A 16,275-nucleotide genomic window follows, 5' to 3' on the forward strand; every position below is an offset into this window, starting at 1 on the left:
TGTTGTGGTAGCTATTTGAAGACGGATATGCATTTTAGCCCGGTGCAGTGCCGCTACTCAACCTGTGAGAAGGGCTGAGTGTATGCCGTGGCTGAGTGCATGTCAGCGGGGGAGACCGAGAGAGATGGCCGGGGAAATTCGCCCGGTGCAGTGCCGCTACTCAACCTGTGAGAAGGGCTGAGTGTATGCCGTGGCTGAGTGCATGTCAGCGGGGGAGACCGAGAGAGATGGCCGGGGAAATTCGCCCGGTGCAGTGCCGCTACTCAACCTGTGAGAAGGGCTGAGTGTATGCCGTGGCTGAGTGCATGTCAGCGGGGGAGACCGAGAGAGATGGCCGGGGAAATTCGCCCGGTGCAGTGCCGCTACTCAACCTGTGAGAAGGGCTGAGTGTATGCCGTGGCTGAGTGCATGTCAGCGGGGGAGACCGAGAGAGATGGCCGGGGAAATTAGCGAAATTGCGAATATGCAACAGTTTACCCTCAAACTTACACGTCAACTCAATGTCATTCTAACGAATATTTTAGAGCGAAAAAATAATTTTTTTCAATTACATTTATAGGAAATATGACTCTAAATGTGACACCAAAATAGTAGCATAAGTTGCTATGCTACTACGGCCACCAAGCCCGGCGAGCCCGCATAGAAGTCGATGGAGAAAGCTTGTCACAGCCTGACGTCACAATCATGATAGCAATGTTTGATAGCCTTTATTAGCCCCCGAGGGGCGTGTCAGCGGGCCTTTAAGTTAACCTTGATGGTGACGTCACAACATCTTATTGCGTTGGGAGGAGCCCTGGATATATCGATCAACTTCCATACGTTGTTGTAAAGGCTTGGTGAGATGCATTCATTTGGCAAAATGAACTTGTTAATTCTAAATGTGCGTTATCCTGGAAAATAAAACAACGTAGTGAGAGGTTATAATAGACGAGCGGTGTCTTAAAACCTCATTGGAAGGGAGATTTGGCAGATACTGAGTGAGTAATGATGTATGCTCTGTCGTGTGACTGTGTGGTACGCAGACCATACCAGATTTACACATTTTAATCTGGTGTTTCCTGAGCGCCACGCTGTCGTACAACAGCTTAAGACGTCTTTGAGATACAAATAGAATGTGGTGACCCCATCAAGTAACACAGGTCATAAAATAAAATGCAAATGGCTTGGCAGCAGCACACATTTAAGCCTAAAAAGAAAATACTGCATGAGTTTAAAAAATACAGGTCCGACTACTAAACGTACTCTCTTGAACATCAGACGCTTCATCAAGGTCCACTGTGAATAAATCTTCTTTTGCACAAAATTAACCGACGATCATTACAGATAAAACATTAAAATAAGACGTCCTGGGAAGTGGCTCCTGAAATGAAGACGGAACATCAAACTTAACTTTGGCACGTTGACTAATGGAGGAGGACCGGAGCAGCGCTGAGGAGCATGCTGAGATGGCGGCTACGCATGGTGGCTACGCTGAGCATGGCGGTGCTTCCATGACGGGCCTGGATGAACGCTCATAGTCCTTTGTTGAAGTAGACTCTCTCAACCCCCGGATGGTTGGCTCGGATCTTCTCCTGAAGCGCCGCTTCCAAACTGCTCACTGACATGGAGCTGAGGAATGCATTGCACGCACATAAGACGAGCTGGCATGAACTGACTGCACCTCTGCTGCTGTGTTGCTGATAGAAAGCACTCTCTCTACTATGGGTGGTGAGTGGTGGCCAGTGGTGTACTTATGTACGACTTTGACTTAACTTGAGCATTTTACACGTCTACTGCACTAAATCTGAGTGCATATTGTACTTTTTACACCACTACAATTAGTTACTTTGCAGATTTAGTATTTTTTTTGAAAACAGGCATTTTACCTGTAACATTTCTATCTTATAGTTCACCCAAAAAGGTGACTTATTTTCTATCGATTACACACCCCATGAAGCCTTGAATTCATGAAAATGTCTTAGTTTTTGTCCTAAGCCAATAATTTGGTGACCAGCGGAGACATTCATTAAGTACAACATCTGAGTACTCTATCCACCACTCTATTTTTTTTAATTGATTTGGAAATCTGATTACATCACACAACAGAATTATCTTATCTCTTCACCCATTAAAACCGGGAAAGCAACTGTGTCGTTTTAGATCTTGTGTTCGTTTTAGATCGTGTTGGGCTATTAAAATATAGCAGATACAAGCTCAGCTTGTACATCAGCTATTTTTGAACATTACAGTTAAAGGTACAGGTATAAGATTGTTCCTCGTCTCACTATCTTCTCCTGTCTAAATAAAAGCAAAGACTGCCTAAAATAATTAGATAATAAACATCCTATCTACATTGAAACACAGCGTGGCTAAACATGTTGACAAGGCTGGCTCATTGTGGAGTTAATCAACCCTCACAATCACAGTATTGTATTTGTGCATATGATTAGACTGTACAAGTTTCATACATCTTTCACTCACCTCTTTTGTGGGAATAAAGCGCAGCACAGCGGCGTGGCAAACACCAGACTGAAACACAATCATATTACAATCAAACATTTGGATAGAACACTCTCATAATTACTGTGGACGATGGTCCAAATTCATGCACTTTATTGAAGTGCAAAGTTGCAAAGTCCTTGAACAAATCAATGATAGCATGTGCCAGAATGTTCCATTAAACAATGAAACAAAGGGAGAACTGAAGTAATTGTTTTTGGAGTCAAGACATTGCTTAGCTTCAATGGTCGGGTACCACAAACCCAAGCTACAAATTGTGGTGTAGTCACATTAACACAATTACAAAGTCAATCTTAAGAATCTCTTAACCCATTTAGGCCTAATGCCGATTCTAAAAACGCCTTCTAAAGCCTGACCTAAGTTTTCAGAAAAACTTCAAATATGTATATAGCAGCATCAATTTTTTGTAATTTTTGAATACTGTACATACTGTACAGAACCCAAATATGGGTTCCCGGCCTGAGGGGGTAAAGGGCAGTCCATACTGTCTCCGACCATCGAACTTTTCGTCGGAAAGCTCCGGTACAACTACAACATGATGTCACTCGCAACTTCTGAAACGCATTCCTCAGAATATTTGTTCTGAAAGCTGCACTCCCAGATGTTGTGACTCTCCGAACTATACTTCGGAGAAAAAATTAAAGTCTGATCTTTCCGACGAAAAGTTCGGTGGTCGGAGACAGTATGGACTGCCCTTAAGACACCAAAAGGGGTTCCCCGAATACAATACAAATATATAAGGATTCAATGACTTGTGTCTCAGCAAGATTTAGAGTGGATTAAGAGTGTCTGCTAAATGCCTAAATTGTATCGAACGGTCATCTGCAGGGGTCACCAACATGTCTGTACACGGACAAACATGTCCGTGGCAAGATTTGAGATTTTGAGAAAGAAATTGTGAAAAAGATATACATTTTTTTAATTATAATGATTGTATATAAAAATATGTCTTCTCAAAATAGTCTGTGGAAGTATCGCATGTGGTCCCTGACCATTCATTTAGTAATGTAGGATTTGAATCAAAACGTAAGGTGGAGAAGCAGGTTTTATGCACCACATACCAACTAACAAACTGCCAGGAATCTGCAGGTCTGCTACAATTCTCAGTTATTTTAAATCAAAGCTATCCTTCCTATTTCTTTATTTGTTGTGTGTGTACTGTCCCCATTGTGACCACAGATATACTCTAAATGTGTGAAGGGCATATTTTTCATTTCAGCTGTTCTTTACTAAGTTGAAATTTCAGAAGAATTTGCAAATGGTTGTCTTATCAGCTGAAGCATCGGACCACTCACCAGAATCCAACCAGGCCGACCTGAATGGGTGCACTCATCCATGGAAACCTCTGAAAAGACCAACCAGAGAAACACAAAGATAGCGTGACTCCATTCACTCCTCTGATGTATAAGCAGGCAGTACACTCTTAAAATTCCTCAGTGTTCATTTCACCCAGAGAGTGTACAACTAAATGGTATCCGAATACACTTTAATATCAAGACATTTTTTTATTGTTTAAATTTTGAAATGTTCAAGCTTCAGAAAGATGCTTACCTTCAAGAAGGCCTTCTTTTCCAAATGGTTCATTAAAAATGGTGGGATAGCTGAAAGAGCACATTAACATTTCAGTACAGTGTACAATGCAAAACATAATATATGTACAATCAAACTTGATATACAGCCGAAGCCAATAAAAGACATACAAACAATTTAAAAAACATACAAAACAATGAATGAATTAATTATTAATTACTAATCATTTTGGCCGCTTGTATTCGCGACCTTATTCTTTCGGTCATGATGTGGGGGTCCTGGGGAGTCAAACGGACTCAAAAAACGCAAGGTTATTTTATACATACTGTACATAGTCCGCTCCGTTGCTTACGTTGTATTGCGTTGGATTATAATCACTGTAATGTGCAAGCATCTACTCGTCCACTAGATGATAGCTGTGACAACCCCTGGCCCCCTGCAGTTGGTCTATTTTACTACATTTTACTACATGCGATCAAATATGTTTAGATTGAAAACTGTACTTATTTTTTGTTATGAGTTGAGATGTAGTTATATAATGAGTTTTACACTATATCATTATAATTGAAGTAGGCTGCCTGTGCTGGCCGATCCACAAGCTCACACCACGACGCTTGCGAGCTTGAAACTTGTTTATTCTAATTGAATTGACCCAGTTTTGCTTCTTTTGCTAGTGATGTAATTAATTAATCATTGCGTTCATATCTTCTCTTTAGTACTGAATAGTACATCTTCCTCTTCTAAAGCTGCATTCCTACTCCAGTTTGAGGTGATAGCTTAAAACTGGAGTATGTACAGTATGAGCCTTAACTTGTCTATACAGTAGGGTTCACTACTGACACAGTTGAACAAAGCTGCCTCCATAGTTCAGTTATGTTATGTGCACCAGACACACCTTCAATATTGCAAGGCAGTACTGCTTTTTAGACCCATTTATAGTTTTAATGTCTTTCCAAAAGACAGTAACACTGAATGTAATGTTTTTTCTTTGTTTTTGGTTAGACTCAGACTAGTTATATTTCAGGGTAGTATGCCATGCCACAAGGGGGCAGTTAACACATTGGTGATGAGTCATGTCACACAATCAGGAAATTAATTGGCACAGTCAGGTGTGTTGGTGTGAAGGTCATGATTCTTGATTCTTAAATATTGCACAAATTATACCACTGCTAAGAAAACTACATTCTGCAATTTCTTTTTTTTTAATATATTTTTTATCCCACGATTTTGTAACCCATTTTTCACCCCTGTGTCAATCATCTAATGTGATCCTGGGCTCTACACACCCTCCGCCAACCTGGGGAGAGCAACGGACTTAACTCATGCTTCCTTCATGCTTGAGTGTCCAAGTTGCTCCTTTACACCTGACAGGGGGGAGTTTCCCTGGTTGGACGTAGCGCGTGGAAGGAACACGTTATTCCAACCAGTTCCTTTCCCCTCCATCAGGCGCCCCAGCTGGCCAGGGGGAGGCAGTTTAGAGACCAGGATTACTGCATGTTTTTGTGAGGGTACCTACCCTAGGGGACACAGGGAGAACATGCAAACTCCACACAGAAAGGCCCTTTTCGCAATTCTGCAATTTCAGCAAGTCAGAAGAAGCAAGCGACACACATTCATTAACGGTATGCATGTTTGATTTTTAAATCCTTTTTTTCCTCCCTAGGGGAGAATTGTTCCCTGCATTTTACCCATCCTTAAAGATATCGCTGTATCTGTCAGATAGGCGGTTCTGGACAACCGCCTATCCGACCGATGGCAGGCACTGCACTTCTCCCTCCTCGAGTCCTTGCTGATGCACTGTACAAATGTGCATGACATTATTTCAATGAACTAGAAACAGCCTACTGACTGAGCCTAGGAGGAAATATTAGAGGGAGAAACAGTATCCGACTCAATCAACCTTAACAACCGTCTGACAGGAGTTTTCACATAATGCACAGTAAAGACTACAGTTATTAGTATTATTGCCATCACCTGTGTGGGTCAGTCGTGCAATTTTCCAGACGTTAAGCTGTGTATGTGTTCAACAACACTAATGCTAGTGCCCCTCAAAAACATGTCGGAAGAAAAGGAAGAAAAAATGCATTCCTACATAAATGAATGCATGGTCAGAGACCACGGACAACCAGTTGAAAATCTCTGACTTATTTGAATTTGTAAAAGGCCTAGTTGGCTTTGTGTGGGTGAAATACCCCCCCTCTCTCTCCCTCTTGCCAATTGAGCACTGGCCTGACTTTGCGCGAAACGGGAGACAACGCTGATTTGCACTGACATCAGGGACCTCCATACTGGCTATGGGCTGTGACATCAGCCATGTCCTTACATGGGCATATATGTGTCCAGACACAAACTCACAGACAACTTCAACTCTAATATACATTACATACCCATTCCTGGAGAGGCCATGAGGATTCTAGAGACGACCACCTGGCTGATGGCCTGCTTGGCCGCGTTGGTTGACTCTCCTAACCGGTTGTCGTTCTCGTCTGTAATGGGGATGCCATGTTTCAGCTCTCTGCAAACAACACATGTCCCGTCAAGTCACCTGATTTATACTGCCACACGTTGTTTAAAGTACACATTAGAGAGGAAACTGTGTGTGTGTGTGTGTGTGTGTGTGTGTGTGTGTGGAATTGGATGTAATCAGTATCATGTCTGAGTGAAGCAACCAATTCTCAGGAAACCCCCTCCCTGACCTCTGGAGAGGTGAAAGTGTGCGATCGTGCGTGCGTGCATATACTACCTCTGTCTCATCAGTGGGATATTGATGCAGTTAGCAGCAGCTACAGCAGCAAATGGAACGAATCGTCCAAACAGAGGAGAGATGTGCTACAAGAGAATTGTGTATAAATCACTGTCTACGTTCGTCATGACAGAGAAGCTATTTGTGCACACCTAATTTCACCGTGTCAATACAGTAATTAAACATAATCTCCGCCTCCCAGACCTTCTGGTGGTGATGATGAGAACAATAGGTCGTCACATGAACGGATTACCTTTGTTAGTGCGTTGAGTCCCAGAGCAGTGGCGACTGCCCCTGTGGTGGCCGACACATAGGCTGTGCCAAGCTGACTGCAAACAGAAAGGCTTCTGGTTACACGCCAAGACAAAGCTCGATAGATGGGAGGATTCATAATATCACCCCGTGTCCAACCGGTGGCTCGTGGACCACTGGTGGTCTTTGAAGGTAGTACATGTGGTCCCTGGTCATGCATTCAGTAATGTAGGAAAAAGTGAAGATTTATTTTACCTGACTGATATAGGGGCGTCTCCACTCCTGTTGGTGTAATTGACTATTGCGTTGAAGGACTGATTGATCCATTGCCATAGAATTACTGCTGGAGTCGTCCTGTAGAGAGTACACAGTCAACAGAATGTTATCTCCGTAAGCTGCACTGTACAAGAACAGTGTTAAGGGTATATATACTCTGCATCACAATAACCTCTTTTCCAGGTGTTTTGCCTCGGATGGACATGGTGTTGGAGGTTAGGTTTTAGGCATAGTTTCTGTGAGGTTACGGTTAGGGTTAATGTTTGGTTACGCGTGGTTTACTGGTGTGTACTGTAGTTTGTTTGACTGTTCCCTGTTCAGGGCAATCAATTCATTATCAGTGGAAACAAAATTAGGTGGGAAATAAGAACTGAACCGGTTCAGCCCTGGTGGAAAAGGGGCCTCAGAGTTATAGACCTGTAATGAGGGTCCATTTGATTCCAATTTGTACTCTCTGAGTTACAAATGGATAAATTAACAGAGTGTTTTACTGCGTATGAGACACAGAGCATGTGAGTGTTGGTAGAACATTGAAGGTGTTTTGACTGTTTCTCGTTATACACCACGAGTATGAAGACCTTTTATATAACTATAAATATTTCACATTCAGCTATTCATTTGGTGCCTGATGTGCCTGAAAGAATGATGCCTCATTCATACAGTGTTTGTGCTTTTATTTGTGCATAAAATGTTACTTCTAACATCACCATATCGCCACGCTGTGTGTTCTATGTGGATGTACTCATGACACAAACAGCAAAGCTGCAGACTTCAGAGGAAGAGCTCTCACTTATAGAAGGTCATCATGCACCCGGTGATGGTCATGTTCATGGGAACCTGTGCTGACATGCGACCAATCAGGACCATCTTCTCGCCGGTGTCTGGGTGGAAGGCAGAGTCGAAAATATATTTGGCCCTCCATAGTTCGTCCTCTGTCAGGTCTGGAGACACCACACCTTGTCTGAAAGACAATTATGCTCGTGAATTGACAAAATAATATGCAATAGCAATGATAATAGCAAACGATAATGAATACGAAACATGAGAATTGAGCCATTATTATCAGGATTCAGTGGAACTGGTCCACAGCTTAGACATCTATAGAAGTAACTGAGATGGTCAGAACTCCTACACATCAGGTGGGACCTGATGTGTGGGCATGAGCAACAGAAAAATATATATACAAGTGTGAGCACATTCCACTGACTTTTCCACTTTTGCTAGATAGAGGTTTATTGACAAAATTGCATATACATGAATGAACATGTTCATTTGCTGTCTGACTTGTTGCTCTTTTGTCCCTGGGGCAGTTGGTTCTCTAAGGTTAGTGGTATTGTGTGTAGGATCTCAGCTTACCTGTACTCAGAGATGATTTTGTGTGCATTTTCTAGTTGTTCGTTGGTCAGCAGGATGTTCCTGGGGTCTGTGACAGTAAAGAAGTGTTTGGCTCGGCCCATAAAGGTGCTCTGGTCCCATCGTGGCTCCTTGATGTTTATGGCGGTGGATAGCTCTGCTGCCATATCTAAGGATAAAACAATAACACATGTATCAAGTTTTATATAATGCACAATCTTTTGAAGGACTGTCTTGAGCTAGCCCAAGATTTACCCCGGGGCTCCACTGGACGCGTCAGCGTTGCGTCTCCGTCAGGAAATGTTCCCTGAAGGGTGGCTCTACTGCCTACGATGCGTTGCGTTGCGTTGTGCTGCGTTCGGTGACTGCTTTAAAATTGCCCCGGTTCGTTTTTTGACCCGCGTCACACAGAACCCTGGCCGCTAGGGGCGCTTTTACCCATTTACAATGGAGAGAAAAACAAGATGGCCGCCAGATTCCGAGACAGAGTATGGACAGAGTGGATTAATTTTTTTTATTGAAAACTACGGTTGTTCAGTGTGTAATTGTTTTGCGTACACCCACCGGACAAGTGGGGCAAAGGATACAGGAGCTTAGCTTTTGCATTTGTACAAAGGTAAGACTCTCGTAGAGAGATTCGTCAGAATCGAAAAAACACTCTACGAGAGTCTAAATCTTGGGCTAGTCTCGAGCACAGGATGTTCTTCTTTCTTTTTAAAATATTTTTATTGTCGTTTTATAACAGTATGGGTGTCAAGTCACAGGTTCATAGGAAAAATTAAATATCAGTGACTGAGGTAAACAAACGTACTGTATGAATCACAGAGATCGTGGGCAGACATAATGAAAAGACTATGTTATTGTGCAAAATATGCCCCTTCAAGACAAAATAAAAACATTTTCTCCCCTTCCAAGTCCCAATTTAGTAAAGCCAATTCCCAATTCCCCAGCCTCTCATCAAGTACTCCATCTCTGCTAACCCCCACAATCAGTCATTGGGAGGGTGAAGAAAGCCTCGGGTCGAGCACAGGATGTTCATTGGTGCAGCTAAATAAAACAATGACATTTCAGATAAACTTTCACAAGATGTTGAATTTCAAGGCAGCAGCACATTCGATTATCTGTCTCGTAGGTCGTAATATCAGCAGACACTTGACCTTGCATCACTAGGCTTTCCACTGCGGAGGAAAGTCTATAGTATTCTAAAACTAGCCGTGTGATCCGGTTTAGAAACAAGGAAAAAATTATTGTTGCTATCCATAGTAAGAAAGTCTTACTTCCTCCCTGAATTACCATGCTGCTGATTCAGCATTATGTTGCTATGGTGATGGCTGACCTGACACAACAGTTCTGAAGCGCTCAAGTGGACTAGGCCACCCCTCCCCCCATCCCCCAAACTGTGACTGTAAACTGGTGAAAAGTGGACTTGTGCGCATGTACACAAATCAATGTATGTGTGTGTACAGCAGGATCCAGTTAAAGGAGAATTCCATGCTAGAATGCTTTCTTATCTTTCTTACCTTTCTTTGTAGTTGTTACGTCCCCACCAAAGAGGTCCAGGTGTTCTTTTGTGCAAAAACTCCTTATTGGCTATTTTCCCTACCATAAGCCCTCAATGAATTGCATTGCATTGAATGGGAATTGAATGGGGCTATGGGGTGTTATGCTAGTTCGCTTATTTCCATCGAAAGAAGTAGTAAAGTGTGCCGCTTGGGATATTATTTACATTATGAAGAGAGGATATATACAAAGAAATTATAATTTTGAGCGATGGAAATAAGCGAATTAACACCCCATAGCCCCATTCAATTCCCATTCAATTCAATGCAATTAATTTAGGGCTTATGGTAGGGGAAATAGCCAATAAGGAGCTTTTGCACAAAATAACACCTGGACCTCTTTGGTGGGGACAACTACAAAGAAAGGTAAGAAAGCCTTTTAGCATGGAATTCTCCTTTAACAAAACAGCAAATGTGTGTAAACACAAACATTGAAGACAAAGGTGTGTAAACACAAACCAGATGTGCCATTGGTTGAGAATTAGATGATGTATGATGACGTATGATAAGAGCACCCCTCACTTCACACGGGTGTGATTTTTTGATTTTAGAATATTTTTTTAATCGACTGAAACAATTAGTCTGATTAATCACTTAAGCCTTATTTTACACGTTGGCTACACGCAAAGATAGCTGATCTACAAGCTCATGGCGCATTGTGAGCTTGCAGATTTTTTAAGTCAAAAAATATATTGATTAAATTGATTAGTCCAATTAACTTTTGCACCATTTAAGGAGGACATGTGGGCCACAGTAGGCCTATAGGCTCGAATTTGACAGTCTCACTAATGTGAAACAAGTCGTGATTTTGTACCAGACGTCAGACGGCCACCAAAGGATGATGAAATTCCTCTTGGAATTGCATCCAAGATGGCCGCTGGACTGACAATAATAAAACGAGAATTCCGTGTGGAACCAAGTGGCTTCAGTGCTTTTCCTGTGCCCTAATTGAATTAAAAGGCCATGAGGTTCTCACAAGACCAGTCCCCCACCTTCTTTATTCACTGTTCTTCCGCATAGGATGTATATTAAATCAATAATTATTGTGCACAATGTGCAGTAAGAGTTATTATGAAACGCCAGTTTTATAATGCTGCAGTATTAATGGAAAGTGACAAGTGGGCAGTGGCACAATTTGAACTTTGTCGCAGGCGGCCTTTGATCTATAACCCCCAGCACCTGCCCCCCTCTCTAAGCCAATCAAACGCGACCTGCGTGTCTACACATTAACTAATACACTTTAAAGCTACAATCCGAAAAACTGAATGTACCGAATTTTATGGCATACATTTTATTGTATTTTAACCAAGCTGTATGGTGGTAGAGCATGTTAATGCAATTATAGCTACATCATTGATCTGCAGTGCCAGTGGTGCTGCTGACAAGTAGACTGTACTCACTGTAGACCTGATACTGCCATGAACACATATAAAATCCCAATATAACAACAGGGAATTCCGCCTTGAAGCGGTAGATTTTTGGTTTCCCACGGGGGGGGGGGGGCTGGAGAGAATGGGAGATATGGATATGGGTTCGAATCTCCGTTGTTTTGCGACGCGATTTAATACCGTTACACCGTGGTTTAAGGGCCATGATAAAACTTGCGGATCGCACCTTTATTAACGCGCTGGCTTCATATAGCAAACCATTTCATTCATTTAATTACGCAGATAACTTTCACATGACGGACGGTGACAATGCAGGCTGACTGATTGACTGACTGACACCATCAAGCTTAATTTATAGATCAGTTGTTTTTTTCCACCAGGTCCTGTCAGACCGCGGAGTAGACTATAACATTCTAATCTACCGTAGGCTTTTAATTGTCCAGACAGTCCAGTCCGACACAGACCAGCCAGATCTGGACCAGATCACAGCAGCACGTCGATATATGTTTCAGCATCAAGCGGAACGATTACATCCCGTTATCAGAAATGAGCACGCTGTCGTTATTAAATAGACTATTTATTGTCTATTATTAGTCATGCTAAAATCCACACGTCGGTCACAGCATCCGTGGTGTTGTGGTTTATACTAGTCTCATCCAGCTGCCACATCCACACATCATCCTCCACTAGTCCACTTAAACACATCCATCCATCCAGATGTGACGCACGGAGCCGCGGCGTGACAGTCGGTTGATGCAAACATCTGCCTTTACTAAAGAAAACACAATGAATGCATGATGTATATGTCACTTACTGCACTGTGCCTGTGGGTTCTCTCAGTGTTCTGTCACCAGTCAGTCACCACGGTCCTGGCTGTCTCCAAAACAGGCTCAACGAAGCTAATTTGTCACGCAGCAGCGTCAAGGTGGAAGTAGTGAGCAGACCGAGAGACATCCGCCACCAGTGAGAGAAATCTCCCTTTCAAAGTAAAAGCTTTTCCATAGCACACTTCTCTCTCTCTCTCTCTCTCTCTCTCTCTCTCTCTCTCTCTCTCTCTCTCTCTCTCTCTCTCTCTCTCTCTCTCTCTCTCTCTCTCTCTCACTCACTCACTCACTCACTCACTCACTCACTCACTCACTCACTCACTCACTCACTCACTCTCTCTCTCTCTGAGGGTGCGTCCCTCAGGTTGTAACATAGCTAAAATGTAACTTGGGGCCAGCCCTCGCACAGCTTTAAAAGTAGTCAATAACATCTTAAAATCAGTAGGCCTACTGGAGTAATGTGTTCACACCTCCTAGTATTGGTCAAGAGTCTATTGCTGCAGAGGGCACGGTGGAACAGTTGGTAGTGCTGTCGCCTCACAGCTAGAAGGTCCTGGGTTCGATTCCCGCTGGGGACGCTGTGGGCACTGGCGGCGTGTTCCCTCCTCCGCGTCATCAGTGCCCATACCCGAGGCGGGGGTTGGCGATAGGGCCTTTCTGTGTGGAGTTTGCATGTCTCCCCGTGTCCCCTATAGGGTAGATACCCTCACAAAAACATGCCGTAATCCTGGTCTCTAAAACTACCTCCCCCTGGCCAGCCGGGGCGCCTGATGGAGGGGAAAGGAACTGGTCGGAATAATGTGTCCCTTCGGCCCAGGCCGTAGCGTAACGGTCTGGGCACCGGACTGGTAATCCAGTCGCAGTGTGCCGCGGGTTCGACTCCCGGACCCGACACGGCCTTTACTGCATGTCATCCCCCCATCTCTCTCCCGTTTCCTGTCAGCCTACTGTCTGTCCCTTCAAAAATCAATAAAAAGGCGTAAGCCGCAAAAAAACATCTTAAAAAAAAAAAAAAAATGTGTCCCTTCCACGCGCTACGTCCGGCCGGGGAAATTCCCTTCTGTCAGGTGAAAAGAAGCAGCTTGGACTCCTCATGCATAGAAGGAGGCATGAGGTCAGTCCGCTGCCCCCCCAGGTTGGCAGAGGAAGTGTAGCGCCCAGGATTACATTAGATAATTGGCACTGGGTGAAAAGAAAACTGGGTTACAAAATCGTGGGATAAAAATTTAAGAAATTTAAGAATTTTGAACTAGTTGCAGGCGGGCTATGGCTTTTTTGCTGAGTCCGGAATACAGGGCGTTACAGTAGTCTAGACGTGAATAAATGAATGCATGATTGATTACTTTTTCAAGATCTGTAGGTGTGAGGAATGGTTTCATTCTGGCAATGTTTCTCAGCTGAAAAAAGCATGTCTGTACAGTACAGGCTACAACCTTTGTTATTTGGGCATCATTCAAAAGAGAGGTTAGAATCAAAACCACACACCCAGATTTCGGGCTGAGGTTTTAAAATGTTTTGCTAGGCTGCCTAGCTGGGTCTGGATGAGGGTGGTGGAGTTTGGGGGGCCGAATAGGACTCATCCAGCTTTTGATATATATATATTTTTTTTTTGCGGCTTACGCCTTTTATTGGTTTTTTGAAGGGACAGACAGTAGGCTGACAGGAAACGGGAGAGAGATGGGGGAAGACATGCAGTAAAGGCCGTGTCGGGCTCTGGAGTCGAACCCGCGGCACACTGCGACTGGATTACCAGTCGGGTGCCCAGACGGTTACGCCACCGCCTGGGCCCAGCTTTTGATATCTGAGAGACATGCAAGGATCCGGGGTATATTGTCTGCATCATTTTGTTTGAGCGGGATGTATAGTTGGGAATCGTCTGCATAGCAGTGAAAATTTATGTTGTGGTTGCGAATAATCTGGCCGAGTGGGAGCATATAAATTGAGAAGAGCAGTGGATCCATACAATGCTGTATAGCCTACTCCCCAAATAGAATATGGCCAATGCTTTATATACTACAATATCTAATCTCTGATTAGCAAATTTACTTACTTACTTACTTACGCCTTCTGCCCCTTCTGGGGCGTAGGCCGTCAACAAGCGATCTCCAAGCATCTCTGTCTTGAGCTGTTCTCTCCAGCTGGTTCCAGGTCGTCTTCATGGTCTTGATGTCTGCTTCCAGGTCTCTGCGCCAGGTGTTTCTAGGGCGACCCCTTTTCCGCTTGCCCTGTGGGTTCCATGTTAGGGCTTGTTTTATGATGGTGGTCGCAGGCTTTCGTAGGGTGTGGCCTATCCATCGCCATCTGCGTTTCCTCATTTCTTCTTACGCCGGACGCTGGTTGGTTCTCTGCCAGAGTTCGTTGTTACTGATGGTGTCTGGCCATCGGATGTGGAGGATCCTCCGCAGGCAGCTGTTGATGAAGACCTGCACCTTCTTGATGGTGGCAGCTGCGGTTAGTTCTCCATGTTTCTGCTCCGTATAGGAGGACCGCTTTGATGTTGGAGTTGAAGAACCTAACTTTGGTGTTGGAAGTCAGTTCTTTGGAACTCCAGATGTTCCGTAATAGGATGAAAGATCCACGGGCTTTACCGATTCTGGCTCTAACGTCAGCATCTGTGCCCCCCTGCGTGTCGATCACACTGCCTTTGTGGATGTTGAGTCCGAGTTGTGCCGATTAGCAAATTTACTGGAATGAATATGATACAGGTAAAAATTATAAAATTAAGAGAATATTGATAATGTAGTCCTACATCCTTTTTTTCTACTACCATTTGTTCTGTTTTCATTCTGAAAATAAATCTACCATTTATTTAAATTGACAAACTACATTATTCTACAGACGTTTAACGTTTTACTATGGCATGTAAACGTTGAAGTGACAAGCTTCATGTGTGCTTTTATTTTCAGACACTTGTGTTTCACATCCGTTATTTCAAAGACCTTTTCATTGACTTCACTATAAAGTACTATAGTAAATTATTAATAATTGACGGATGACGAAACGTTAACATATTTTGACTTCCTTTCTAAGCAGGCTGGCTAATAGTCATGAAGAAAAACAAACAACAAAACTGTCAATTAACCTGCCTGGTTTAAGTAGTAAGATATCAAGTAAGATATTAATCAATGTTCGAATACCATTTATAGTGTTTACTATCACTACATCTCTCCCTCTCTCTCTGTTACACACACACACACACACACACACACACACACACACACACACACACACACACACACACACACACACACACACACACTAATGAGAAACTAGCTATAATCAGAACACTTGCATTGTACATGGATTCAATGTACAGAGCCTATCTGTTGACCTTAACCAACAGGCACCACTGAGGGTCAGGCACCGGAGGGAGCTCCACTGGTCTCGCTCAAACCAGATTAGGAACAAACATCATGGCGTTAAATTTGTTCTACTGATATGCCACCACAATGTGGAATGTCCTACCAACAGCCATGAACTTACTTCTTACCCTCCTTCAAAACCGTAAGAGCACCTGCAATTTTACAACCTGTCTGGTAGGAGTGCACACCAGTAGTGGGCCATAAACATTTATTTTTCCAACGTTTCGTCAACAAGTTGCCTTCTTCAGGGTATGATATATACCAACTTGTTGCCGAAACGTTGGAAAAATAAATGTTTATGGCATCGTGACTACGAGCTGTGCGGCCTCTTTGCTTTCTTAGTCATAGTCTCCTAAGCTTGACACCAGAAATAACCCCCCTATTCTGTAAATATACTTTTATTGCTCATAGTGTTGATGATTTCTTGTATGTTTTTGTATCTTTAAATGTCTTGATGAATTGAATACAGGACCACAATGGAAACCACTG

General features: G+C 43.2%; 1 protein-coding gene across 1 annotated transcript; it reads right to left on the minus strand.

The window, feature by feature from the left end:
• Window positions 1-746: 746 nt before the first annotated feature.
• On the minus strand, window positions 747-8,820 carry sfxn1 (sideroflexin 1; the record flags this gene model as incomplete). The annotated part of the gene is made up of 10 exons (XM_083785511.1): window positions 747-1,608; window positions 2,461-2,508; window positions 3,795-3,844; window positions 4,051-4,100; window positions 6,417-6,544; window positions 6,773-6,858; window positions 7,026-7,101; window positions 7,280-7,378; window positions 8,091-8,261; window positions 8,657-8,820. The coding sequence occupies 10 exons, from the start codon at window positions 8,818-8,820 to the stop codon at window positions 1,512-1,514; spliced, it is 969 nt and encodes a 322-aa protein (XP_083641637.1). The 3' UTR covers window positions 747-1,511.
• Between the last annotated feature and the right edge of the window lie 7,455 nt (window positions 8,821-16,275).

This window comes from Protomyctophum parallelum, assembly GCF_964188405.1.
Source record: "Protomyctophum parallelum genome assembly, chromosome: 16".
NCBI classification, from domain to species: domain Eukaryota; kingdom Metazoa; phylum Chordata; class Actinopteri; order Myctophiformes; family Myctophidae; genus Protomyctophum; species Protomyctophum parallelum.